The 24,846-nt window shown below is 43.9% G+C and overlaps 3 protein-coding genes across 4 annotated transcripts; 2 read left to right on the plus strand and 1 right to left on the minus strand.

Moving 5' to 3' along the window:
- Window positions 1–9,480: 9,480 nt before the first annotated feature.
- Window positions 9,481–13,563, minus strand: LOC113050105 (phosphoenolpyruvate carboxykinase, cytosolic [GTP]-like). Its single transcript, XM_026212787.1, has 9 exons — window positions 13,444–13,563; window positions 12,995–13,279; window positions 11,841–12,025; window positions 11,553–11,756; window positions 11,288–11,475; window positions 10,872–11,034; window positions 10,566–10,790; window positions 10,268–10,495; window positions 9,481–10,183 (listed from the first exon to the last, which is right to left on the minus strand). The coding sequence occupies exons 2-9, from the start codon at window positions 13,216–13,218 to the stop codon at window positions 9,693–9,695; spliced, it is 1,908 nt and encodes a 635-aa protein (XP_026068572.1). The 5' UTR covers window positions 13,219–13,279; window positions 13,444–13,563; the 3' UTR covers window positions 9,481–9,692.
- A 2,026-nt stretch (window positions 13,564–15,589) lies between these two features.
- LOC113050106 (cyclin-D1-binding protein 1 homolog) lies at window positions 15,590–19,619 on the plus strand. 2 transcript variants are annotated; one of them, XM_026212788.1, is made up of 11 exons: window positions 15,596–15,757; window positions 16,407–16,466; window positions 16,555–16,628; window positions 16,734–16,815; window positions 16,892–16,988; window positions 17,059–17,132; window positions 17,222–17,298; window positions 17,388–17,641; window positions 18,460–18,520; window positions 18,702–18,748; window positions 19,048–19,619. In XM_026212788.1, exons 1-11 carry the CDS (start codon window positions 15,670–15,672, stop codon window positions 19,157–19,159), a joined length of 1,026 nt encoding a protein of 341 aa, XP_026068573.1. In that variant the 5' UTR covers window positions 15,596–15,669; the 3' UTR covers window positions 19,160–19,619. The 2 variants fall into 2 exon arrangements, with proteins under 2 accessions (XP_026068574.1, XP_026068573.1); XM_026212789.1 differs by lacking the exons at window positions 18,460–18,520; window positions 18,702–18,748 and having other exon boundaries at window positions 15,590–15,757.
- Window positions 19,620–20,293: 674 nt separating this feature from the next.
- On the plus strand, window positions 20,294–24,228 carry LOC113050107 (nuclear fragile X mental retardation-interacting protein 1-like). Its single transcript, XM_026212791.1, has 10 exons — window positions 20,294–20,634; window positions 20,831–20,916; window positions 21,034–21,135; window positions 21,242–21,304; window positions 21,452–21,528; window positions 21,722–21,814; window positions 22,584–22,714; window positions 22,795–22,935; window positions 23,036–23,274; window positions 23,774–24,228. Exons 1-10 carry the CDS (start codon window positions 20,454–20,456, stop codon window positions 24,056–24,058), a joined length of 1,398 nt encoding a protein of 465 aa, XP_026068576.1. The 5' UTR covers window positions 20,294–20,453; the 3' UTR covers window positions 24,059–24,228.
- Window positions 24,229–24,846: the final 618 nt, after the last annotated feature.

Genomic DNA, 24,846 nt, shown 5'->3' on the forward strand with positions numbered 1-24,846 from the left:
ATGTGTGTTTTTGTTGAGTTCATATTTGACGTTCATATAGTCTGATACTGTGAGAATATGGAGGAAAAACAACTCAATGTTATTCAGAGACTCAAGATGCAGATGATGATATTTCTGTGTTTGTGATGTAGATCAGTGAGATGTTTCTCAGTAGAGCAGATACTGATGTAAACTGATGTATGAGTCTGTGCTCTATATCTCCAGTGATGAGTTGAGATGTAAATGATCCGCACATATAACACAGAGACTGAGAGCTGGAGAAATCAAGGCTCCTCAGAAGATGTGAGATGTTCTGGAGGCTTGTGAAGATCATTCCTCCGCTGAGGAACAGTGAAAGTAAAGCTCCTCAAAAGATCCTGAGGATCAGATTTGAGACTCTAAAACATGATTGATGGAGAATCAAGTAAAGCTGAGCTGCTTCAGTCCAGGAAGAGTTCATCTGGAGATATTACTGACCTTATTCTGACCTTTACTGGATCACAATCAGGAGAGATCTGAGTCGAGATGAAGCTGGACGCTTGTACAATCAAACTAAAAGAGCTTTGAGGTGATAAAACATTTAAACTCTCAATCGGAGACAGAAGACATGAGGAGATGGAGTGTGAAGCAGGTTTACCAGCTGAGTTTGATCATGTTGATCATTTACAGTAGGCTTTATAGGGTTAAAGACTCTGGTTCTTCTGTGTTTCTGTGTTCTCTTCTGTAGATCCAGCAGGTGGCGCTGTAAGACATCAGCTCAGTCTGTGTCTGCTGCTGAACTTCAGGGTTTGTTCAGTAGATGTCAGGCTTGCTCCTTATTTCAGGTCTTAAACTCCGGTTTAAACCATGTTCACATCAGTGCAGCACGAGCACGAGCACGAGCACGAGCTTCTGTTCTGAGCTCATCACGTGCACATTTTAGCAAAGAAAGAAGAGCAAAAATATGTTTGTTTCATGATCAGTGAGATTGTTTAATGCAAGTCTATATGAACATTACTGGATTTACTGATGAATCTGATCAATCTTGTGGAACACATCTAATTGATTCGTTTAATTCAACTTGAGTTTAAACAACTTGAGCATTACACACGAAACAAGCAAAGACAAACAATATTATAATAACTATTAAATAATTACAAATAATTAAAATGAGCTGATAAGTAATTAAGTAATTAATAGAAATAAGATTTTAGAAATGCTAATTATATAATAGACTTCAGATTACTGTTGACCTTTGATTCATTAATGAGTTGATCGGAGGCTGTTCTGGTGGATTGCTGTTTATTCTGGTTCGATGAAATGATTTAAAATTTAATTATACACTTGATCATTTAATACAGAACTTTTTTTTCTTTTTCTTTTTTTGAAGGGCTAACTAAACCTAAGATTATTGGAGTATCTTTTACAAGAAAATACTGTTTCAGTTTTCAGAAGGCCACATGTGATTCAGAGCATTGTTTGCCGTTTCTTCTGAAATCCACTGTTTCTGAGTGAGACTGGTTCAGCTCTGGTTCAGCTCTGGTTCAGCTCTGGTTCTGCTCTGGTTCTGCTCTGGTTCAGCTCTGGTTCAGCTCTGGTTCAGCTCTGGTTCTGCTCTGGTTCTGCTCTGGTTCAGCTCTGGTTCTGCTCTGGTTCTGCTCTGGTTCAGCTCTGGTTCAGCTCTGGTTCAGCTCTGGTTCAGCTCTGGTTCTGCTCTGGTTCTGCTCTGGTTCAGCTCTGGTTCTGCTCTGGTTCAGCTCTGGTTCAGCTCTGGTTCTGCTCTGGTTCTGCTCTGGTTCAGCTCTGGTTCAGCTCTGGTTCTGCTCTGGTTCAGTTCTGGTTCAGCTCTGGTTCAGCTCTCGTTTAGCTCTGGTTCAGCTCTGGTTCAGCTCTGGTTCAGTTCTGGTTCAGCTCTGGTTCAGCTCTCGTTTAGCTCTGGTTCAGCTCTGGTTCAGCTCTGGTTCAGCTCTGGTTCAGCTCTGGTTCAGTTCTGGTTCTGCTCTGGTTCAGCTCTGGTTCAGCTCTGGTTCAGCTCTGGTTCAGTTCTGGTTCTGCTCTGGTTCTGCTCTGGTTCAGCTCTGGTTCTGCTCTGGTTCAGCTCTGGTTCAGCTCTGGTTCAGCTCTGGTTCTGCTCTGGTTCTGCTCTGGTTCAGCTCTGGTTCTGCTCTGGTTCTGCTCTGGTTCAGCTCTGGTTCAGCTCTGGTTCAGCTCTGGTTCTGCTCTGGTTTAGCTCTGGTTCAGTTCTGGTTCTGCTCTGGTTCTGCTCTGGTTCAGCTCTGGTTCAGCTCTGGTTCAACTCTGGTTCAGCTCTGGTTCAGCTCTGGTTCAGCTCTGGTTCTGCTCTGGTTCAGCTCTGGTTCAGCTCTGGTTCAGCTCTGGTTCTGCTCTGGTTCTGCTCTGGTTCAGCTCTGGTTCAGCTCTGGTTCAGCTCTGGTTCAGCTCTGGTTCAGCTCTGGTTCAGCTCTGGTTCTGCTCTGGTTCAAGCTCTGGTTCAGCTCTGGTTCAGCTCTGGTTCTGCTCTGGTTCTGCTCTGGTTCAGCTCTGGTTCAGCTCTGGTTCAGCTCTGGTTCAACTCTGGTTCAGCTCTGGTTCAGCTCTGGTTCAGCTCTGGTTCTGCTCTGGTTCAGCTCTGGTTCAGCTCTGGTTCAGCTCTGGTTCTGCTCTGGTTCTGCTCTGGTTCTGCTCTGGTTCAGCTCTGGTTCAGCTCTGGTTCACTCTGGTTCAGCTCTGGTTCAGCTCTGGTTCTGCTCTGGTTCAGCTCTGGTTCAGCTCTGGTTCAGCTCTGGTTCAGCTCTGGTTCTGCTCTGGTTCTGCTCTGGTTCAGCTCTGGTTCTGCTCTGGTTCAGCTCTGGTTCAGCTCTGGTTCTGCTCTGGTTCTGCTCTGGTTCAGCTCTGGTTCAGCTCTGGTTCTGCTCTGGTTCAGTTCTGGTTCAGCTCTGGTTCAGCTCTCGTTTAGCTCTGGTTCAGCTCTGGTTCAGCTCTGGTTCAGTTCTGGTTCAGCTCTGGTTCAGCTCTCGTTTAGCTCTGGTTCAGCTCTGGTTCAGCTCTGGTTCAGCTCTGGTTCAGCTCTGGTTCAGTTCTGGTTCTGCTCTGGTTCAGCTCTGGTTCAGCTCTGGTTCAGCTCTGGTTCAGTTCTGGTTCTGCTCTGGTTCTGCTCTGGTTCAGCTCTGGTTCTGCTCTGGTTCAGCTCTGGTTCAGCTCTGGTTCAGCTCTGGTTCTGCTCTGGTTCTGCTCTGGTTCAGCTCTGGTTCTGCTCTGGTTCTGCTCTGGTTCAGCTCTGGTTCAGCTCTGGTTCAGCTCTGGTTCAGCTCTGGTTCTGCTCTGGTTCTGCTCTGGTTCAGCTCTGGTTCTGCTCTGGTTCAGCTCTGGTTCAGCTCTGGTTCTGCTCTGGTTCTGCTCTGGTTCAGCTCTGGTTCAGCTCTGGTTCTGCTCTGGTTCAGTTCTGGTTCAGCTCTGGTTCAGCTCTCGTTTAGCTCTGGTTCAGCTCTGGTTCAGCTCTGGTTCAGTTCTGGTTCAGCTCTGGTTCAGCTCTCGTTTAGCTCTGGTTCAGCTCTGGTTCAGCTCTGGTTCAGCTCTGGTTCAGTTCTGGTTCTGCTCTGGTTCAGCTCTGGTTCTGCTCTGGTTCAGCTCTGGTTCAGCTCTGGTTCTGCTCTGGTTTAGCTCTGGTTCAGTTCTGGTTCTGCTCTGGTTCTGCTCTGGTTCAGCTCTGGTTCAGCTCTGGTTCTGCTCTGGTTCAGCTCTGGTTCTGCTCTGGTTCAGCTCTGGTTCTGCTCTGGTTCTGCTCTGGTTTAGCTCTGGTTCAGTTCTGGTTCTGCTCTGGTTCAGCTCTGGTTCTGCTCTGGTTCAGCTCTGGTTCAGCTCTGGTTCTGCTCTGGTTCAGCTCTGGTTCAGCTCTGGTTCTGCTCTGGTTTAGCTCTGGTTCAGCTCTGGTTCTGCTCTGGTTCAGCTCTGGTTCAGCTCTGGTTTAGCTCTGGTTCAGTTCTGGTTCTGCTCTGGTTCAGCTCTGGTTCTGCTCTGGTTCAGCTCTGGTTCAGCTCTGGTTCTGCTCTGGTTCAGCTCTGGTTCAGCTCTGGTTCAGCTCTGGTTCAACTCTGGTTCAGCTCTGGTTCAGCTCTGGTTCAGCTCTGGTTCTGCTCTGGTTCAGCTCTGGTTCAGCTCTGGTTCAGCTCTGGTTCTGCTCTCGTTTAGCTCTGGTTCAGCTCTGGTTCAGCTCTGGTTCTGCTCTGGTTCTGCTCTCGTTTAGCTCTGGTTCAGCTCTGGTTCAGCTCTAGTTCAGCTCTTGTTTATCTCTGGTTCAGCTCTGGTTCAGCTCTGGTTCAGCTCTGGTTCTGCTCTGGTTCTGCTCTGGTTCAGCTCTGGTTCTGCTCTGGTTCAGCTCTGGTTCAGCTCTGGTTCAGCTCTGGTTCTGCTCTCGTTTAGCTCTGGTTCAGCTCTGGTTCAGCTCTGGTTCAGCTCTGGTTCTGCTCTCGTTTAGCTCTGGTTCAGCTCTGGTTCAGCTCTAGTTCAGCTCTTGTTTATCTCTGGTTCAGCTCTGGTTCTGCTCTGCTTCTGCTCTAGTTTAGCTCTGGTTCAGCTCTGGTTCAGCAGGTTAAGATCTTGTGATCGAGCTGTTTCCGGTTCAGACCGGTTAATGAGACGCTTGTGCAACAGGCTTCTGCTCGGGTCACTCCTGCTGTGAATGTGCATCTGCCAACAGTTACTATTAACACACACTCTTCATCATCATCATCATCATCCGTGTGAATGTGCTGAATCATGATGAACTGATGCACATGTGCTGAAGAGACACAAAACACATGTTCAACAGCCAGAGAGAAGATGCTTGAGCTCTTTTGGTTTTAACACATAAACTAAAGTCAGTCTGCGGTTTCCAAACTAACCCAGCTAATGTTTCTCTCAAAATTATGAACACACATTCTTCTGTTAATAGAGCGGTCATCCAATCTTATCTGATCTTCAAAAGCACAGTTAACCCAAAAATTACAGTTCTGTCATTTACCCGCGCTCAGGTTGTTCCAAACCAGAAAGAAGATGTTCTGAAGAATGTCAAAAATACAAGTCAATGTATAGACTTGTGTTCAGCAGAAGAAAGAAACTTGTTCAGGTTTGGCTCGACTAAATGATGACCGATTATGATAAATATCAAAAGTAACATTCCCATTATGTTTGTAAAATAATAAAACGAAACATTCCCCGTGATGCCGACTTTATCATTCACATGACCAAGAAACAATGCTTTTTACACATTTCAGAATCTGATGTTTCAGAGAAATAACGTTTTCAACTCCGGAGAAGACTCATTTCTTCACTTCATACAGTGACCTGGAGACTCATTCAGAGGTTTGGACTCATAAACCTCACCTGGAGTGTTGAAATCTCTGATAAACAGTTATTGGTGTGATAAGACATTATGGAAACTCTACTCTCCAATAAAGAGGGCGAGAGGAACAGCGTGTTCATGACTGCTGCAGTCCAAACAGCTGACTCTGATAAGAGCTGACAAACATGTTGTTCAAGTCTTGGTCTTCACCTCGAAGCTGCGTCTGCTGTGAATCTGAAGCTGTTCTTCTGTCAGACAAACACAACAAACTGACCAAAACAACTCATTTCCATCCGTTTTGCTTTGACTCAATCCGTCAGACTCGAATGAAGCAGCTCAGAGTTTATAGAATCTAATTGCATCTATTAGATTTTATTTAAATAATCGTATTAATTTATAAATCAAACGCATTTATTAAAATCACTTAGAATCAGCATGCATTTGTTAATTGTGAAGACACAGAAATCTGAGCCGTTTCATTCGTTTCATTCATCATGTTCTTATTAAAACTGTGTAATCCAAATGAATGGAAATGCAGTTCAGATCCGTTATACTGTTGGCTATTATGTAATGATTGAATGCTCTTTGCTCTGGTTTCTGCTTCCCTAGAAAGACAGCAGCACAAGTGGAGCGTCAGCGGCTCGTCCTGACGTTCTGTGAGGCTCAGGCCCCTGTTACCCAGCATGCTCTGCGGCGCACTGATAACGCTCAGCTTTGAAGTCTGTGGCTGTGTCCAAATTCAGGGTCTACATCCTTCGGAGGACGCATTTGAAGGATGTTACGTCACAGCGCCGCGACGAAGGCTGTCCAAATTCGTAGGATCCTTCAAATGCGGCCCACAAATGCGTCCTCCTTTTCCCCGAATTCGAAGGATGGGTGTGATGGATCCTTTCGCGTCCTACCTATCCCATAATTCTTTTCGGCAGGACGAAGCGAGCGGTAGCGGAGTGGGGGAGGAGTATTATTTTCGATGTTTTTTAAAAACTGGCTTTTCAAAAAGATATATTTTCAGTGGTTTTCTAGTTAGGCATTTTGTTTTAGCATTAAGCATTTTTTTTTACATGTGTACGTGTATATGTAAAAAAAACGTTTACTTTCGTAAACTAGCTTCTTCCTTACTGCCTGTGTGAATATCCCCTTACACACAGCTTATTTGTTAGTGATTGAAGCTGTTTTAACGCTTCTAAGGACGAAAGAGCAGACAGAAGTGTTTATAAAGCTCCGGGGAGAGAACGATGAGCTCTTCACCCGCTTCTTGCTTGGCGCTGTCACGGTTGCTAGGCGACAGGATATGAGCAACGGTTAAGGGAGGGAACTGAAAGAAGGGTAGGCTGTCCAAATTCACAAACACCGACTTCCGGTTTTTGCGGTCGTCGGAGGACCCATCCTCCTTCAACCGGGTAGGAAGGATCCTAAGGAGGATGCAGACCCTGAATTTGGACACAGCTTGTGACTGTGCTGTTGAGAAACGAGTGAGAAGCCGTCACATCCAGCTCTATCACTCACACGAGCAAACACAAGCAAACGACTGAACGTTACGCAAACGTGTGATGAGCGTCAGCTGATGGACCCTGAGCTTCACGCCGAGGTCAGGAGCCTCCAGAAGATCCACTGAAATACATCACATAAACATATTTAAACATTCAGATGATCAAACACACTAGCGCTCAAAAGTTCGGGATCAGAACGATTTGTGATGTTTATTAAAGAAGTTTCTTCTGCTCATCAAGGCTGCATTTATTTGATAAAAAATACAGGAAAAAAATGTCATACTGTGAAATATTATTATGATGTAAAATAACGATTTTCTATTTTAATATACATTAAAGTCTAATTTATTTCTGTGATGCGCAGCTGTATTTTCAGTCTTCAGTGTCACATGATCTTCAGAAATCAGAATAATATGATGATTTATTGCAGTTTTGATAAAAGTTAAAAAGAAGAGCATTTATTTAAAATATAAATCTTTTCTAACAATATACACTAGTTCAAACATTTTTATTCTTTCTATTTTTTCTTTTAAAGGGATTTAAACTTTTCAGCGAGGATGTGTTAAGTTGATAAGAAGTGATAGCAAAGATTTATATTGTTAGAATTTTTTTTTTATATATTTTGAATAAATGCTGTTCTTTTGAACTTTTTATTCATTAAAGAATCCACAAAAAAGTATCACAGCACCACATTAATAATTCTAATAATAAATCATCATATTATTCTGATTTCTGAAGCTCATGTGACACTGAAGACTGGAGGAATGATGCTGAAAATACAGCGGAGCATCACAGAAATAAATAACAATTTAAAGACTATTAAAATAGAAACCATTATTTTATATTGTAATAACATTTTGCTAAATTGCTGTTTTGTGTGTGTGTGTATGTGTGTGTGTGTGTGCGTGTGTGTGTGTTACTGATCAAATAAATGCAGCCTCTGATGTGATCCGTCAGTAGCTGCTCGTATTTCAGCCGGTCTGAGAGACATCTCTATCTGGATGAATGACCATCACCTTCAGCTCAACCTTATAAAGACAGAACTCCTGGTGATTCCAGCTAACCCATTGCTTCATCACAACTTCTCTATACAGCTGGGCTCATCAACCATAACTCCTTTGAGGACAGAAACCTAGGAGTTGTGATGGATCCTCAGTTAAGCTTCACTGACCACATTGCTACAATGACCCGGTCCTGCAGGTTTGCCTTATACAACATTAGGAAGATTAGACCCTTCCTGTCAGAGCAAGCCACACAACTTCTTGTCCAAGCTCTTGTTCTCTCCAGACTGGACTATTGTACTACTACATGTACTGTCAAGCCTCTCAATGAGCCAAAAAAAGCTCATGTTACTCCTCTCCTCATCAGGTTACACTGGATACCAGCAGCCGCTCGCATCAAATTCAAGGTACTGATGCTTGCCTACAAGACGACCACTGGCACAGCACCAACATACCTAAACTCACTGGTTAAATCCTATGTGCCCTCCAGAAGTTTGCGCTCTGCAACTGAACAACGCCTTGTGGTGCCATCCCAAAGATGTTCAAAATCACTCTCACGGACCTTCTCCTGGACAGTGCCCAGCTGGTGGAATGACCTCCAGATCTCAATTCGTGCAGCTGAGTCTTTACTCATTTTCAGAAAACATCTAAAGACTCATCTTTTTCGCCTGCACTTAACCTACTAACACCAGCACTTTTCTTGTCTATCCTATTCTATTCTTGAAAAAAATGTTCTGTGCTAGACTAACTGAGACTTGTCATGGCGCTTGTGTACTGTTGTTGTTCTCTTGTTGACCTGACTGCTTCTATTGTTTTCATCTGTAAGTCACTTTGGATAAAAGCGTCTGCTAAATGATTAAATGTAAATGTAATGTAAAGTCCTTGATGAGCAGAAGAGACTTCTTTAAAACACATCACAAGTCTCACTGATCCCAGACTTTATACATCAGTGTTCACGAGCAACATTACATGCATCATGTTTCTTTACTATTCTTTCACTACAGCAAGAACTGTAATAAACAATAAACAAAACCAGTTTTAATTTAAATAAATCATCTTTTGACCTTTTTTTACCCTTATTGTTTCCAATAAAACATTATCTTGATATTAATATCAGTTCCACTTTAAAGCATCTGCTAAATGCGTGTAAATGTAAGTGTTGACAAGTTTAGCTTTGTTCATTGCAGCTGAAATAACGTTAAAAGTTCTCGTTTACTGCTCTTTTAATGGTTCGCTGGTGTTAGAAATGCTTTTATCACCAGTTTTCTTCAATCCTCTGACAGCTTCAGAGCGTCGTGTCACGCTTCTTCTGCTAATTATTCCTGTCTCCCCAAAACCTGGTTAATGCTGTTCTTCAGCATGTGTTTCTCTAATATTCCAGAATCAGTCCAGACTCTGATGAACATCTGATGCAGGGTTTCTGATCTTCATTTCAGACTTTCTAAGACCAGGTAAAGAACAGGTATCCTGCTCTGATTTAAGAACTTTTTAAGGTTTCATTTTGTGGAGGGATGAATGAAGTCTTTTTTAGACCCTGGGGTCTTCTCCTATACCTTAAACCGTGTCTTTGGGGATCTTGATTAGTTTAATAGCAGCAGTTACATCCAAAAACTGATGAACTTCTCAAACTGTTTGTCATTAGTCTGCCAAAAGTTATTTAAATGTTATCTTTAATACTGTGATCAAATGGAGAAAAACACAACACTGGATATTTGTTTAAATAACTTTATTAATATCTTGGAAGACTGACATCAAAAGTCACAGAAATACAAAAATAATTTAAGACACTTAGAAAAATGAAGCTGTTTAAAGTTATTGGCTGTAAAGTGTCCAGCTGGACATTGTGCATCATCAATAGTTTCTAAAGCTAAATAACAAACGGTTCTTCGTCATGTCTTCAGTATCACAGATGTCATCTTCTGATCACAGAGACAGGCTGGGATCTCTAGAAGATGAGTTCTTCTGTCTGACTCTCTGCTCCAGCTGCTCCAGCTGTCTCTGCATCTCTCCGGGCAGGTCTTCGTTCACCTCGCGCTGGAAGTATGCTCTGATGTCCTCCACCTCCTGCGTCCAGAAGTCTGCCGGGATGCTGAAGAGCTCTCTGAGGTCCAGGTCCTCCGGCAGGCCGTGGAGGTTCAGAGCTCCGGCCGAGGGAACGAACCCGACCGCGGTGGACTCCGCTCCGGCCTCGCCGTCGATCCTGCCGAACATCCACTCCAGCACTCGGATGTTCTCTCCGTATCCGGGCCACAGGAAGCGTCCGGAAGAGCTCTTGCGGAACCAGTTGACGTGGAAGATCTTGGGGAGCTTGGCGTCGGGCCGCTGCTCCATACTCAGCCAGTGAGACAGATACTGACCGAAGTTATAGCCGAAGAACGGACGCATGGCGAAGGGGTCGTGCATGATCACCTTCCCTGAAAACACACAGAAAAGTGTCATTTACCCTGATGCACAGTCTCTGAGCTCTCAGTAGTGCATTAAACACCCTCAGATCTCACCGTTGTGCTCAGCGGCCGCCGTGGCTTCGGATCTCATCGCGGCTCCCACAAACACCCCGTGAGCCCAGCTGAAGGCCTCGTACACCAGAGGGACTCCCTGCGGACGCCGGCCGCCGAAGATCACCGCCTCGATGGGGACGCCTTCGGGAGACTCCCACTGCGGGTCGATGATGGGACACTGAGCGGCCGGCGTGCAGAAGCGTGAGTTGGGATGAGCGCAGGGTTCTCCTGGAGGACACACGCAGAACATGAGGAGCAGGACGAGACCAGGACGAGAAGCTATGAGACCGAGACCTACCGTCCGCCGCCGTCCAGCGCTGGTTCTTCCAGGAGGTCAGCGTCACGCCGGCCGGCAGATCCTCGTCCATGCCCTCCCAGTACACGCCGCCCTCGCTGGTCTCGGCCACGTTGGTGAAGATGGTGTTCTGGCGGATGGTGGCCATGGCGTTGGGGTTGGTCTTGGTGGAGGTTCCTGGAGCCACACCGAAGAAGCCGTTCTCTGGGTTGATGGCTCTGAGATTGCCTTCAAACACGACAACAGAGAACGTTAAAGAACGAGCGAAAGCAGTATGGTGTGATGTGTTTGAGCATCATTGATCGGTACCTTCTTTGTCAAACTTCATCCAGGCGATGTCGTCCCCGACACACTCCACCTTCCATCCCGGCAGCGACGGCTTCATCATGGCCAGGTTGGTCTTTCCACAGGCGCTCGGGAACGCTGCGGCGAAGTACTTCTTCTGTCCCGCCGGGTTAGTGATGCCCAGAATCTACAGGAACACATCACACATACAGGTCAGTCTTCATTCAATAAATCAGTTCATTATTTTCATGCTTTTTCACATTAAAGTGATTATGCATCCTTTGCATTCAATTTTAAAGCATTTAGTTTACATTTGGCAGAAAAAGTGCATTGAAGCATTATTCAAATGATTTAGCTTTGCACGATCCTATCCACCTTATTTGTAACATATTAGCAGCATAACATGTGCTTGTCTGGACTGAGCTGTGTTCCTCACTGACCAGCATGTGTTCGGCCAGCCAGCCCTCCTCTTTAGCGATGCAGGACGCGATACGGAGAGCGAAGCACTTCTTCCCCAGAAGTGAGTTTCCTCCGTATCCGCTGCCGAACGACACGATCCTCCTCTGGTCAGGGATGTGAGCGATGAGCGTGAGGTCAGGGTTACACGGCCAGTTATTGACCAGCGGCTCTAAACACAGAACATGAGCGTCAGTTTGTGCTGTAAAGGACTGATGGGAAGTCAGACGGTGAGTGATGAGCTCGTACTCTTGAGTGGCAGCGGGCAGCCGACCGAGTGCAGACACCTCACAAACTCTCCGCTCCCCAGCGCGGTCAGCACGGCTTTACCCACACGGCTCATGATCCTCATGCTGGCCACCACATACGGAGAGTCGGTCAGCTCCACACCGATCTTAGAGAGCGGAGAGCCCACGGGGCCCATGCTGAACGGGATCACATACATCACACGGCCTGCACACACACACACACATACACACTCTTAACATCATGTGAAGGCACAGAATCACTGCAGCTGAGCATCTGCTGCTTCTCTACCTTTCATGCATCCCGGGAAGCGCAGGTTCATGGCTTTGTCCCATTCCTCCGGGGACATCCAGCGTCCGAGCTGACTGACGCCGCCGTCTCTCCGAGAGGGAACCGTGTCTCTCCGCTGCGGCGTCACGATCACCGTCTTACTCTCCACACGAGCCACGTCACGCGGGTCTGTGCGCGCCAGCCAGCTGCACACACACACACACACACACACGTCACACACCACTGAGTCACATCAAACTCAGTTTTTCAGTACAGTGATATCTAACCTTCATTTCAGTCATTTTGACCCAGAGAGGATTATATTTATTTCTGAAAATGCATGCAAAAAAATGTCTTATTATGCTATATTGTTGTGAAATTTTTAATCAGCTTGTATCACAGGTTTTGCTTCTTTTTGATCATGGGCATCATTGGTCCAACCTCAGTTTATGAGTTAATATTGCCAAAATTATTCACAAAGAAACAAAAAACACAAGCTTGAGTTCAATTTTTGGTGATAATACAACATAATGAGAGATCTATAAGATATGTTTCAAAAGCCGGACTGCTCATTTTTGACCAGGAACACATTTTTTTAGCAAAGTACAACTTTCTGTGCCGTAGTATTATTGATGAATCAGTATCTGACAGAGCAGTGGCCAGAACTGTCCTTGATAATGATTGCTAATAACATAGAAAACAAAAAGAGCACTGGAAAAGAGAACTTGCAAATGTCTTCTGTTGTTTGTCTGTTACTAATGAAAGAGTCCATAACCTTTCCAATAACTATATCAAAATATGATGTGGCCCAGTACCAAAGAAGGCGCTATTTAAATAAGATAACATTTTAAAGAATCTGTTTTGGTCCCACAAAGCTGTTTCATCCTATAGAGCCTTCTTGTCAAATATAAAAAAGTTTTTAATCACACAATTTGACTATTTCCCCCCACAATTTTGTTAGTATCTTACATCACTAGTTTTATTTCCTCATAATTCAGTTTTTTATTTTACTTTATGTTGCACACTTCTCAGAGCTGAGGGAAAAAGTCAGAGTTGTGAGATAAAAAGCAGCTGTGGTGTAATCAGACTTCCACGTCCTCCAGAGTTGAGCAGGAGTGTGACTGAAGTCTCTCTGGTGTGTTCTGCTTCTGTGGTGTGTGTTTGTGTGGTCGTACCAGTCTCTGTATTTGTCGAGTCTCTTGATGACTCCCTGCTCCTCCAGGAGACGCAGGACGGAGCGGTTCTCCTCCTCGGAGCCGTCACAGATGTGCAGAGCGTCCGGCTGACACAGACTCACACTGCTCTCGATGAACTCTCGCAGGGGCGCGCTCAGAGACGCCAGGTCGCCCTGCAGCACACGAGCACTGGGCTGCTTCCCTGACTGCAGCTGAGGAGGCATGATGCTGAGAGAGTCTTTACCGCGGTAAACACACAGAGGAGTCCAGGGGCCGCACGGGAGCCTGCAGCACACACACACACACACACACACAGAGCAGCTGTTGAAGAACACTCTGACAATGAATTTCACACATGTTATAAAATATGATTAAATTACAAATATGACATTTAAATATTCAATAGAGTACAGCAATAATGTTAATACAGAATGCAACACAAGTTTTACCTTCAGTGTAATAGAAGTGAGTTGATAGAGCAGCTCTTCATCAGTCAGTGAGGATGAGGAGGGTCATCAGTGTTCTGCTCATTGTGCGGACTCTCGGTCTTATATATACGGCACACACACACTCACACACACCAAACCCACCTTTGATCCGCTCCGGTGTGATGCAACAGTGCAACATGCAGCATCACGCGGTGACGTCACGCGCGGCCCCGCCGCTGATTGGTCGGTGAGCTGGAGGCTCGCCTGGACTCTTGCTCAGCACCGATTAAAGACACTTGATCGTGTGATGAATTATTCAAACATGAGCACTCATATCATGTTAAAATAACATACTGCATGTGTTTGCATGCATTTAACACAATGTCTGTCATGTCTGTTTCCAAAGTGTTCAGTTTTCTCTTATCAGATAAAGTGAGCTGATTGTGACGAAGCACTAGTAAACAACAGTTTTAATCTGAAATGTGTTGTGCTCTGCTCATATGTGAAAAGGTCAAATACAAGAAATCCCAATAAATCAATTAACAGAAAAAGAAAAAAAGGCAAACTTCCTTCTAAAAATTAGCAGTAGAAATTAATTTATGAGACAGCACATTTAATTTGTTTAACTAATTCTAAGAACATTTTCTAATTTTAAAGTTAAGTTTTGAAAAAGTTATTTCTAGCGTTGAGTTTTTTAAGCATTATTTTTTAAAATTCGTCCTGGTTACGCAAACGTCAAGGGAATGTTCTATTGTATCATTTTGACTTTCAGACTTTACCAGAACGTTACTTTGTTGCAAGTTGTAACATTTTTAAATGTTAGAAGAACGTCCAACATAAACGTTTCAGACACAAGTTCCAAAACGTAACCTTTATGTACTTACACTTTAAGAACATTATTATAGACCAGAAAACTTTGAACAAACGCTCTATTAATTAACGTTACTGCAAAAACTTTCATAACTCGATGCATGGAGAATTTCGGCTATATTTTATGTGGAACAGGAATTGTGATTTAACAAATCAATTTGGCCATTCTTCCGCACATCATCCTGAGGATATTCCGCTGATGTTTGTGGAGGAGTGAGACGTGCTGTGAGCTGTGCACATGAAGAACAGGACGTGCCCCTCTTATCTGAAGAAGACCCTCTACTGATCAACCTCCAGTCACTGCAAAACACCACAGATAATGACCCGAAGACTTTACAACACATCTGATAAACACAGTCAATGAACAGCTGTGTGTGTGTGTCACCAGCCTTCACCTGTCAATCAAAGTCTCCCTGAGATCATAATGAACATGCAGTGAAATCAAACCCCAGAGATCAGCTCAGTGTGAGTGTGTTTGCAGGACACAGAATCTGTTGAATATTTGATGCAGTTCAATGAAAGCATCTGCTCAGAAAGATCTCCTCGGTGCTGCTGCTGGTTTACTATCTTATGATCTGAAATCATTTACAGGATATATAGAAATATCAGAGCAATTCACAGAAAAGATTCCATGTTTACATGAACATAACTCCAATAATTGACTTCTACATATTCTACACTATGATACATATTGTTTTAAAGCGTCTTCATAGTAAACTGTGTCTTTATTCAAATCAATGATGTATACAGGGATAATAATAACATGCAGCTCTATTTTAAATCGTGTGACTGAATTATATTCATTTTAATAGTATTTGGACATAGGCCACTCCAGAGTGGAATATGGTTAACATCATGTTGGGAAAATCGGTGGTGGTTTTTAGGAACTTTTATCTTAGTGCTGGTTTAAAGCAGTTAAAGCAGTTTAAAGTCTAGTAAAGCAGTTAAACTGGTTTCTCTGTCGTCGAGCGCCACCTGCCGGACAAACCCCTCCTGTACACGAGCTCAGACAGCGTCTTTCTTTTATTTAACGATTAAAACAGCACATTCAGATGTAAACACACACACATAAAATGTTATTTAGAATTTTATTTTATGTGATGAATGTAGCGGTTCTTGCACGAGGCACTATATGTATTTTAAAAGTACTGCATTTTTTTAATTTTAATAAAAGTACTGAATTTTTTTATATATATTTATACTATTTATACTATTTTTAACAACTCTAAAACCTCTACTTGGCTCAATACGGTCTATGCTCTAAACATGTTTGGTTCTACGGTGCACCTCAGATTCATTCCGGTGCGTCGTTAACTCGATCTTTCGTTCCGCCTGACATTGGTTCCGCGGATCCACGAGACAGACGCGAGCCGAGTCATGAGCGCCGCTCATCCGCGTCCAGATGTTCTGATGCCGCTTCGAAACCTCTGTAACTCGGTGAAATGCAGCAGGGATCGAGTGAGAGGTACGATGATGGGACCCTGTCACTTTATTTAATACCAGATTTTATCTGTGTTTGTGTGGCGGCTAACAGCTAACAGTGCCACAAACACTCGTGTTAAACAGACTGTAATGTGTGTGTGTGTGTGTGTGTGTGTGTTTGTTTGTGTCTCTGTGTGTGTGTGTCTGTGTGTGTACATGTTTGTGTCTTTGTCTGTATATATTTGTGTGTTTGTGTCTGTGTGTGTGTGTATATGTTTTTGTTTGTGTCTGTGTGTGTATATATTTGTGTGTGTGCGTGTGTGTGTGTGTGTGCGTGTGTGTGTGTGTGTGTGTGTGTGTGTGTGTCTGTCTGTCTGTCTGTCTGTGTCTGTGTGTGTATATATTTGTGTCTGTGTGTGTACGTGTGTGTGTCTGTCTGTGTATATATTTGTGTCTGTGTGTGTATGTGTTTGTGTCTGTGTGTGTATATATTTGTGTGTGTGTGTGTGTGTGTGTGTGTGTGTCTGTCTGTGTCTGTGTGTGTATATATTTGTGTCTGTGTGTGTACGTGTGTGTGTCTGTCTGTGTACATGTTTGTGTCTGTGTGTATATATTTGTGTCTGTGTGTGTGTGTATATGTTTGTGTGCGCGCGTGTGTGTGTGTGTGTGTGTGTGTGTGTGTGTGTTTTCAGATGGAGAGTCGAATGAATGCAGCGGCGCGTTCAGCTTGTCAAACTTCTGGGAGACTCTGAGTTCAGTGTTTGTGACCTTCCTCTGATTATCATCTGATTGTTATCTGACTTCATGATGACTTTAAATCACGTTCTTCTCTTTTCGCAGGTGAAGCTGTAAAATCAACATCTCAAGAAGCAACAAAACTCAGTGTAATGTTCTCGAATGCTCCATCAGATGAGGTGTGTCTGACCCCATCAGACTGACCTTTGACCCCTGTAGTGTATGAGCACATGACCTGTGCTTCTGTGTCTGTAACAGTGTTGATCTTGTTCTTCTGACTCCAGGACTGTGTGAAGATATCTGAATCCGTTCAGAAGAGCGTGCTGACCTTGTCTACGGTTTACTTCTGGTTACCAGCGAGCCAAGGTGAGCGTGACCCTGACTCTGCAGCACGCTCACGTCTCTAGATCGCTCCGAGTACAGAAGGTCTTGTTCTCCGCAGGAGTTTCTCTGAGGAAGGTGGTCAGGGACGCCACGGCCGAGGTTCTGGATGGACTCGTTCACCTGCTGGAGGCCATCCTCTCCTCTCCTGGAGAAAGGTGATACAGTATTCTACTCGTACTGTGTGCGGTCTCCGGTGAGTCTGAATGATTCGTGTGTTCTCCTCAGTCTCTCGCAGGAGCAGCTGATGTCCACCGGAGGCGTCTGGGCCGCGTGTGACCAGTTTGACCAGCTGCCCAAAGGTCCGAGGGCTACTAACTGAGAGACAAGAAAGATTTGTGACATTATATCATATTGAGTTTATCTACTGATGTCTGTGCTGATCTCTCAGATAACCGCAGTGCTGTGCTGAGCGTCTTGACAGCGTGTGCTGGTTTGGTGAAGGATGCTCTGGAGGAGATGGAGCAGGTCAGAGGTCATTCAGAACGGTCTTATCACTAAATGAAGATTGTTGCTTGTGTCGGTGTTGAAGAGAGCTGCCTCTGTTCTCTCGTCAGGCTCTGGCCGAGGCTCAGGACCCGTTTGGAGCTGTGTTAGATGATGATGATGATGATGATGAAGGTCACCAGGACACGCACTGGTCCGAGGCAGACCGGCTGCTGGTCACTCAGTGTCAGGGGCTGATGAAGGCGTCTGGAGCGAGTCTGCGTAAACTCTGCTCCGCCGTCAGAACCAACGGCAGCCTGGAGACGGAGGAGAGGATCTCGCAGCTGGACGCTCTCACAGACGCAGCGAGAGACATCAGTCCGAGGTGAGAGCAGCACCGGAGATAGAGCACACAGTATAAAGTGTAAAGTGAAGGAACGGATCCAATCGCATTTCTATGATTCTTGCTTCAGTTTATTAATGTTTTGAACGTTATTAACATTAATAATCATTGGATTGACGCTGCAAATAGTGTGAAGTAGTAAGATTTTTTTTTCTATTAAGAAATTTAAACTTTTATTCATCAAGGCTGCATTAACTTGATCAAAAGTGACAGTAAAGACAACTATAATGTTGTCTATTTCAAATAAACGCTGTTCTTTTGGACTTTCTATTCATCTGTGAATCCTGAAAAATAAGATGTATCAGTTTCCACATAAATATTATTGTGTTCAACATTGCTAATAATCAGAAATGTTTCTTGAGCAGTAAATCGTCATCTTATTCTGATTTCTGAAGATCATGTGACACTGAAGACTGGTGGAATGATGCTGAAAATACAGAGAAATAAATTACACTTTAACACAGATTCACAGAGAAAACAGATGATTTAGATTCTAATAATATTTCACAATTTTTACTGAATTTTTGATCAAATAAATGTAGCCTTGGTGAGCAGAAGAGACAGAAGAGTGTAACCACACACACACACACTCTCAGACATGAACGCACACACACACACACACACTCTCTCACTCTCTCTCTCTCTCACACACACACACACACACACACTCTCTCTCTCTCTCTCTCTCTCGCACACACATACACACCCTCACTCTCTCTCTCTCTCTCACACACACACACACACACACACACACAGTTCCTCCAGAGTCTGGTAACGATGCGTGTGTTGTGTGTGGTTAGTGTTGATGACCTGGCCCTCAGTCTCTACCCCCCCGTGGACCGATCGGCCGTCGATCTGAACGTAAGCTTCTACACATCACTGCTTCATCACACACATGCAGACACATTCTTCTGTCGCAGTGTTATTAATGACATCATCATCATCATCATTCTCTTCCTTTCCCGCTGTTGGTTGTTTATGATGTTGAGAGAATATGGTGTACGCAGCTCCATCCGTCTGTAATGTGTTTGTGTGTGTGTAGGTGTGTAAGCTGGTGTGTGTGCTGAAGAAAGTGCTGGACATCACCAGGTGAGACAGGACCACTGGTCTAACCGTACAGTTACAATGTTTCTAAATATATATATATGATTTTCTGCTAATGAAAAAGCTGCATTTATTTGATCAGAAATACAGTACAAATTGTTGAATATTATTACAGTATAATTTTTTTTTTTTACATTTAATACTTTAAAATGTAATTTCTTCCTGTAATCAAATCTGTATTTCCAGCATCATTCCTCCAGTCTTCAGTGTCACATGATCTTCAGAAATCATTCTGGTATGCTGATGTATTATGAGTGTTGTGATGGTGAGGGTGTCTCAATCAGGTCCAGTCATGTGTGTGCGGAGGCTGATGTTTCCTGGGTGGAGTTTCTGAGCGGCGCGGTCGAACACAACCTGCAGAAGATCACGTCCCTGCTGCGTGACTGCGGCTCGTAACCGAAGCTTCCCGAGGAACGGCACGCTGCTGGAGCTCAATCCGTCTGAACTTCCCAGAGCTCTCCGAATGATTCCTGATGTTCACAGACGCTTGACCTCTGATAGCATGACTTTGCAATTTTAGACAAGTTTTCTTATTATTTATAACATCTGCTCATGATTGATGATGATAACCGCTCTTTCTGAAATCACTCGAAACCTGTTTTATTAAATCAAATTACAGTATATTTGTTTAAACTGTTCATTATTCTTTCATGTCTGTTTATCAATATTAACTAAGATTAACTAATGCTTTAGACATAGTTTTCATTGTTCATGTTAACTTACCTGAGCTCTGTACAAATAAATCTTAAATTGGACATTTATATTTGAATCATAAATCACACAGTTTAGTTTCTCCACAGAAATGTGTTTTTGTAGAAAAGGAATGGTTCACCCAAAAATAAAAAGATCAGGATGAGTTTGTGTCTTCATCAGGTTTGTAGAAATGTAGCACTGCATCAGTGTCTCATCAATGGATGCTCTGCAGTGAATGGGTGCCGTCAGAATGAGAGTCTGATAAAAACATCACAATAATCCACAGCACTCCAGTCCATCAGTGAACATCTGGAGAAGACAAAACCTGAAACACATCCAGCATTAAGATGATTTTAACTCAAACACACAGAGTCTATAATCCAGAATAACACTTCCTCCAGTGATAAAGTGCATCTGCTGTTGTCTCTCACAGATTAGTTTAGATCTGTTTAAACGCTGCTTGATCTGGGCAGATTTCTCTCCTGATTCAGACCAGAACACTTTTTCACTGGAGGAAGTGTTATCATGGATTATGGAGGTTATTATAGTAACTAAAACTTAAACTATAATGAAATGAAAACAAATATCTTTTTATTTCAGCTAGTTACCAAGGCAACATTTTAATGTAGTTTAACTTGGTACACTAAAATAACTAAAACAAAATTGTATGCACACACACACTATATATAGATATATATAAGGTATATTACAAAAAATTTGAAAGCATAAAACATTACTAAAACTTTAACTTAAAATTCACATGATGGCAGAAAAAACATTTTTTGGTCGTTTGATCTGTTTGTAGTTCCTAGATGCAGAGAGTGACGTACAGCGTCATCTAGCGTCAGCGCAGTGCGGATTGCGGAAGTGACGTAAAATTGAACGCGCACGCACGTGTGTAGCGCAGCGCGTTTCTGCAGCACATGTGTGTGTGTTTATGTGACTGTAAGGACGCTGATCGGAACCTGTCTGAAACTCGAGCGGCACTGTGTCGGTCATGACGGGGGAACACGAGCGGTATCCGCCGCCGAACTTCAGCGCAGCAGCGGAGACTCCGGCGGCGCGTCACTGGACCGGATCCACGCCGCAGAGCAGCCGCAGCTTCGAGGCGTCACGAGACTGGAGCTGGACCCAACCGGCACACAGCGAACCCTGGCCCGGACACCAGCAGCACACAGGTACACGAGGTCATACCACTGTCTGTGCATCTCGACGGGTGCCACGGTCCCACAGGGTGTCATGTGCCCAGTTCAATTAGTATCAATTACCTAGTTAACTGCTTAGTTAGTATCACGTAGTATTAGTATGCGATATAGTAGTTAGAATGAAACTGAGTTTTATAATGAATTGTTTGACCTCATGTCATTGTGTCAGGTCCTCTTCATCATCATCATCATCACTATCCTCAGGCTCCTCGTCACGGCTGGAGGGGTCCAGCGCAGCATCACTGGGGGGGAAAGGTCAGTCCACACACTGGTCTTCTGAGTGTTGACCTGCAGTGGTGCATGATGGGAAGTGAGGGTTGATGTGTGTGTGTGTGTGTGTGTTGTGTGTGTGTTGTGTGTGTGTTTGAGCAGAGGCAGCAGAGAGAGCCTGAGTTCAGTCATTTCTGTGACACGTGTGACAGAGGATTCAAAACTCAAGACAAATACGATGAGCACATCTCGCAGCACGTGAAGGTGATCCGCCGTCATCCGCTCGTTCACATGATCATGTCTCATCAGTGTTCTTCTGCTCGTTCTGTGTGTCTTCAGACGTCTCATCAGTGCTCTTCTGTGTCTGCAGTGCTCTGTCGAAGACTGTCTCTTCAGTGCACACGAGAAGCTGGTGAAGATCCACTGGAGAAACGTGAGTGTCCCGTGCTGAACATCCCAGGAACATTAGTGTTGATGAGAACGAGGACAGTCACTGCAGTCACGTTCAGAGGGGTTTTAAAAATGCCAAAAACATTGACAGCCAATCAGAGTTTAGAGTGACACTGCTGTTCTTCTGCAGAATCACGCTCCAGGAGCCAAGAGGATCAAACTGGACACTGCAGAGGACATCGCCAGATGGAGAGCCGAGCGACGCAAGTGAGACGCACATTTACTCAAACAGTTTTGTAAATAATCTGGAAAAAGATTTAAGTGAACAAAAATAAATTTCCATGTATTTCTACAGCGCTTTCTACAATACAGATTGATTCAAAGCAGCTTCATAGAGATAAAACTCTCAGCTGTAAACAGAAGACGATCGTGTCGTTATTAAATTCCTTCTTTTGTGTAGAAACTACCCCACGCTGAGAAACACGGAGAAGAAGCTGAAGCTGATGGAGGTGAAGGAGCAGCGAGGAGACGTGCTGGAGACGGCTCAGTTCAGGTGCGCTTCTGATCAACGCTGCACATCTTCTGATTATCACCCGAAACTGAAGATGTGCTCTTCCTCAGTTCATCTGAGATCAGGAGGAGTTTGTGTCTTCATCAGGTTTGTAGAAATGTAGCACTGCATCAGTGTCTCATCAATGGATGCTCTGCAGTGAATGGGTGCCGTCAGAATGAGAGTCTGATAAAAACATCACAATAATCCACAGCACTCCAGTCCATCAGTGAACATCTGGAGAAGACAAAAGCTGAAACACATGCAGCATTAAGATGATTTTAACTCAAACACACAGAGTCTATAATCCAGAATAACACTTCCTCCAGTGAAAAAGTGCATCTGCTGTTGTCTCTCACAGATCTGTTTAAACGCTGCTTGATCTGTGCAGATTTCTCTCCTGATTCAGACCAGAACACTTCTTCACTGGAGGAAGTGTTATTCTGGATTATAGACTCTATGTGTTTGAGTTAAAATCATCTTAATGCTGGATGTGTTTCAGGTTTTGTCTTCTCCAGATGTTCACTGATGGACTGGAGTGCTGTGGATTATTGTGATGTTTTTATCAGACTCTCATTCTGACGGCACCCATTCACTGCAGAGCATCCATTGATGAGACACTGATGCAGTGACACATTTCTCCAAACCTGATGAAGACACAAACTCATCCTGATCTCTGATGAACTGAGGAGGAGCAGAGTGTCATTACACTGGTGTACTATTCCTGTCACTGTATTATATTAGAGTGAGTTTGTGCGTGATCTGTGTGCAGTCGCATCAGGAGCCGGGGCAGGGGACGAGGATCTGACCGCTGGAGATGTGAAGGCTCGAGCTGTGAGACGGATCTGAAGCGGCCGCATCAGGACAGTGACCCTCTCGCGGCTCTCGTCGGCAGTGACCCCGGTGCGTCTCCTCTCACCGCTGAGGATGATGTGATGCACAACTGTGCTTCCTTCAGTCTAACAGACTTTGTGTTCTTTCAGAGTCTGATAAGGACGAGTCTGTTCAGCAGACGCAGACTGGACTCACTGTCGCCCCGAAGAGTGTGACCTCTGCCCTCGGGTCACTGATGTCCAGCTACGGGGACGATATGACCTCCAGCGAGAGCGAAGGAGACACGGACGGTATGAGTTCTGTCCTGATGATGAGCAGGGCTCGATGTCAACACGATATATATAACAGTTCCTCTAAACGTCCAGATACAAATGTTTTATTCCGTCACAGACGCTCCAGTGCTGAGAGTCAGTCAGGCTTTAGAGGAGAATAAGATGCTCCTGAATCCTCATCCACTTCCTGTCCAGAGGATCCCAGCGCCGCACGAGGAGAAACACCCACACACACCCCAGCAATCCCATCATGCCCCGGCCGGCAGAGGAAGAGGACGAGGGGCGAGAGGAGGACGAGGAGGTAACACCAGTAACCCTCCTGGAACACAGAGACATCGAGCAACACTACTAGAGATGGTGAGTACACACACACACACACACACACACTCCTAACCAGAGTTCTAAACCTGTGTGAGTGACTTTCTCTAGTGCACACAAACTGAGATATTCAGCAGAATCTTCACACTGCTTTCTTACTGAAGGATTCGTGACAGGAATTGATTCATCTATTCTTCAAGGCTGCGTTACATTTATAAAAGTGACAGTAAAGACATTTATAATGTCACAAAAGATTTCCATTTCAAATAAAACTTTCTATTCATCTGAGAATCCTCAAAAATAAAATGCATCACAGTTTCCACAAAAATATGAATGTTTTCAACATTGATGATAATCAGAAATGTGTCTTGAGCAGCAAATCAGCATAGTAATGATGCTGAAAATACAGAGAAATAAATTACAATTAGAGAACAACTGTTTTAAACAGTAGTAATATTTCCCAGTGTTACACCTCATTATTGGTGTGATTGCTGATACTGTGTGTGTGTGTGTGTGTGTGTGTGTGTGTGTGGTGCAGTTACTGGCTCCTGACATCCGTCACGAGAGGAACGTGGTTCTCCAGTGCGTCCGTTTCATCGTCCGCTGTGGGTTCTTCGGTCTGGCTGCTAAAGACTCTCACGAGATCAGTGTGTCTGAGAACACAAGCGCTGAGGACGTCAGTGGAGACGGAGCGATCGACCAATCACAAGAGAGCGCTGCTGAAGACAGGCGTGTGTGTGTGAGTCCGGAGCGGAGCGGTGTGCTCCAGCAGCTGTTTGCTCAGCGCTTAGTGTGTGACGAGGCGGAAGAAACACCCTCCTGATGTCACACGCTCACAAACCCTTTCTTTTTCTTCTTTTTTTCACCGGTTATTTTTATTTACTAATGTGTTTGGTCTTTCAAAAGAAAAGACTCCTGACTGTTGAATGGATATGAATTGGTTTGATCTGTATTTTGAGCTGTAGCTGTAGTAAATAAAGCGGTGTGTGTGAATCTGTGATTGATTTGTGTCACATCCGTCAAGACCTTCGTCAGACCTTCAGCAGCTCCTCGTCGTCTTCAGATCATGTCGATCCTAATAAAATAGTGCCTTTTTTATGATGCCATTAAATAATTGTGAACTCCACGGCTGTGAATTTGTTCTCACTTCTGTCTTTGTCCACAATATGATAACCTTTTGTAATGTTCCATTAACAAGAACAATGAGAAATGCATCGAAATCATTTTATAATAGTTAATGCCCCTTCCAACATTTACTAATACACTATTAAAAAGATGTATCTGGTAATATTAATAATATTAATTAATATTATTGAAGATATGTTTCTATGAATGTTCATATTTACTGCGCAAACATCCTTGTTTTTTTTTAAACTATAAATTAGTATAGATGATAGAGTATTGAAGCATCAGTTTACTGCATTAACTATTAATCCCAGGTATGTCTGTCTTAAAAGTTTATTTACAAAAATGTTAAATTAGTCGATGTGAAAGTTATGATTATCATTTTGTACATTTAGCAGTTTAATTAAATTGATGGATTCTAACTACACATAAAATTTTAGGTTATAATTAAAATGTGTCATAATGTCCCATATAACAAAAAAAGAT

This window comes from Carassius auratus, chromosome 31, assembly GCF_003368295.1.
Source record: "Carassius auratus strain Wakin chromosome 31, ASM336829v1, whole genome shotgun sequence".
Lineage (NCBI taxonomy): Eukaryota > Metazoa > Chordata > Actinopteri > Cypriniformes > Cyprinidae > Carassius > Carassius auratus.

What these genes read in the sequence shown, in the direction of transcription:
- LOC113050105 (XM_026212787.1), bottom strand. Translation starts at nt 13,218, where the DNA reads ATGCCTCCTCAGCTGCAGTCAGGGAAGCAGCCCAGTGCTCGTGTGCTG. An exon ending in CTCGACAAATACAGAGACTG is followed by an intron (nt 12,026 to 12,994) that starts GTACGACCACAC and finishes GTGTGTGTGCAG; the next exon opens with CTGGCTGGCGCGCACAGACC. An exon ending in GATGAAGTTTGACAAAGAAG is followed by an intron (nt 10,791 to 10,871) that starts GTACCGATCAAT and finishes TCGTGTTTGAAG; the next exon opens with GCAATCTCAGAGCCATCAAC.
- LOC113050106 (XM_026212788.1), top strand. Translation starts at nt 15,670, where the DNA reads ATGAGCGCCGCTCATCCGCGTCCAGATGTTCTGATGCCGCTTCGAAAC. An exon ending in CTCTCCTCTCCTGGAGAAAG is followed by an intron (nt 16,989 to 17,058) that starts GTGATACAGTAT and finishes TGTTCTCCTCAG; the next exon opens with TCTCTCGCAGGAGCAGCTGA. An exon ending in GATCGGCCGTCGATCTGAAC is followed by an intron (nt 18,521 to 18,701) that starts GTAAGCTTCTAC and finishes GTGTGTGTGTAG; the next exon opens with GTGTGTAAGCTGGTGTGTGT.
- LOC113050107 (XM_026212791.1), top strand. Translation starts at nt 20,454, where the DNA reads ATGACGGGGGAACACGAGCGGTATCCGCCGCCGAACTTCAGCGCAGCA. An exon ending in AGCATCACTGGGGGGGAAAG is followed by an intron (nt 20,917 to 21,033) that starts GTCAGTCCACAC and finishes GTGTTTGAGCAG; the next exon opens with AGGCAGCAGAGAGAGCCTGA. An exon ending in CTGGAGACGGCTCAGTTCAG is followed by an intron (nt 21,815 to 22,583) that starts GTGCGCTTCTGA and finishes ATCTGTGTGCAG; the next exon opens with TCGCATCAGGAGCCGGGGCA.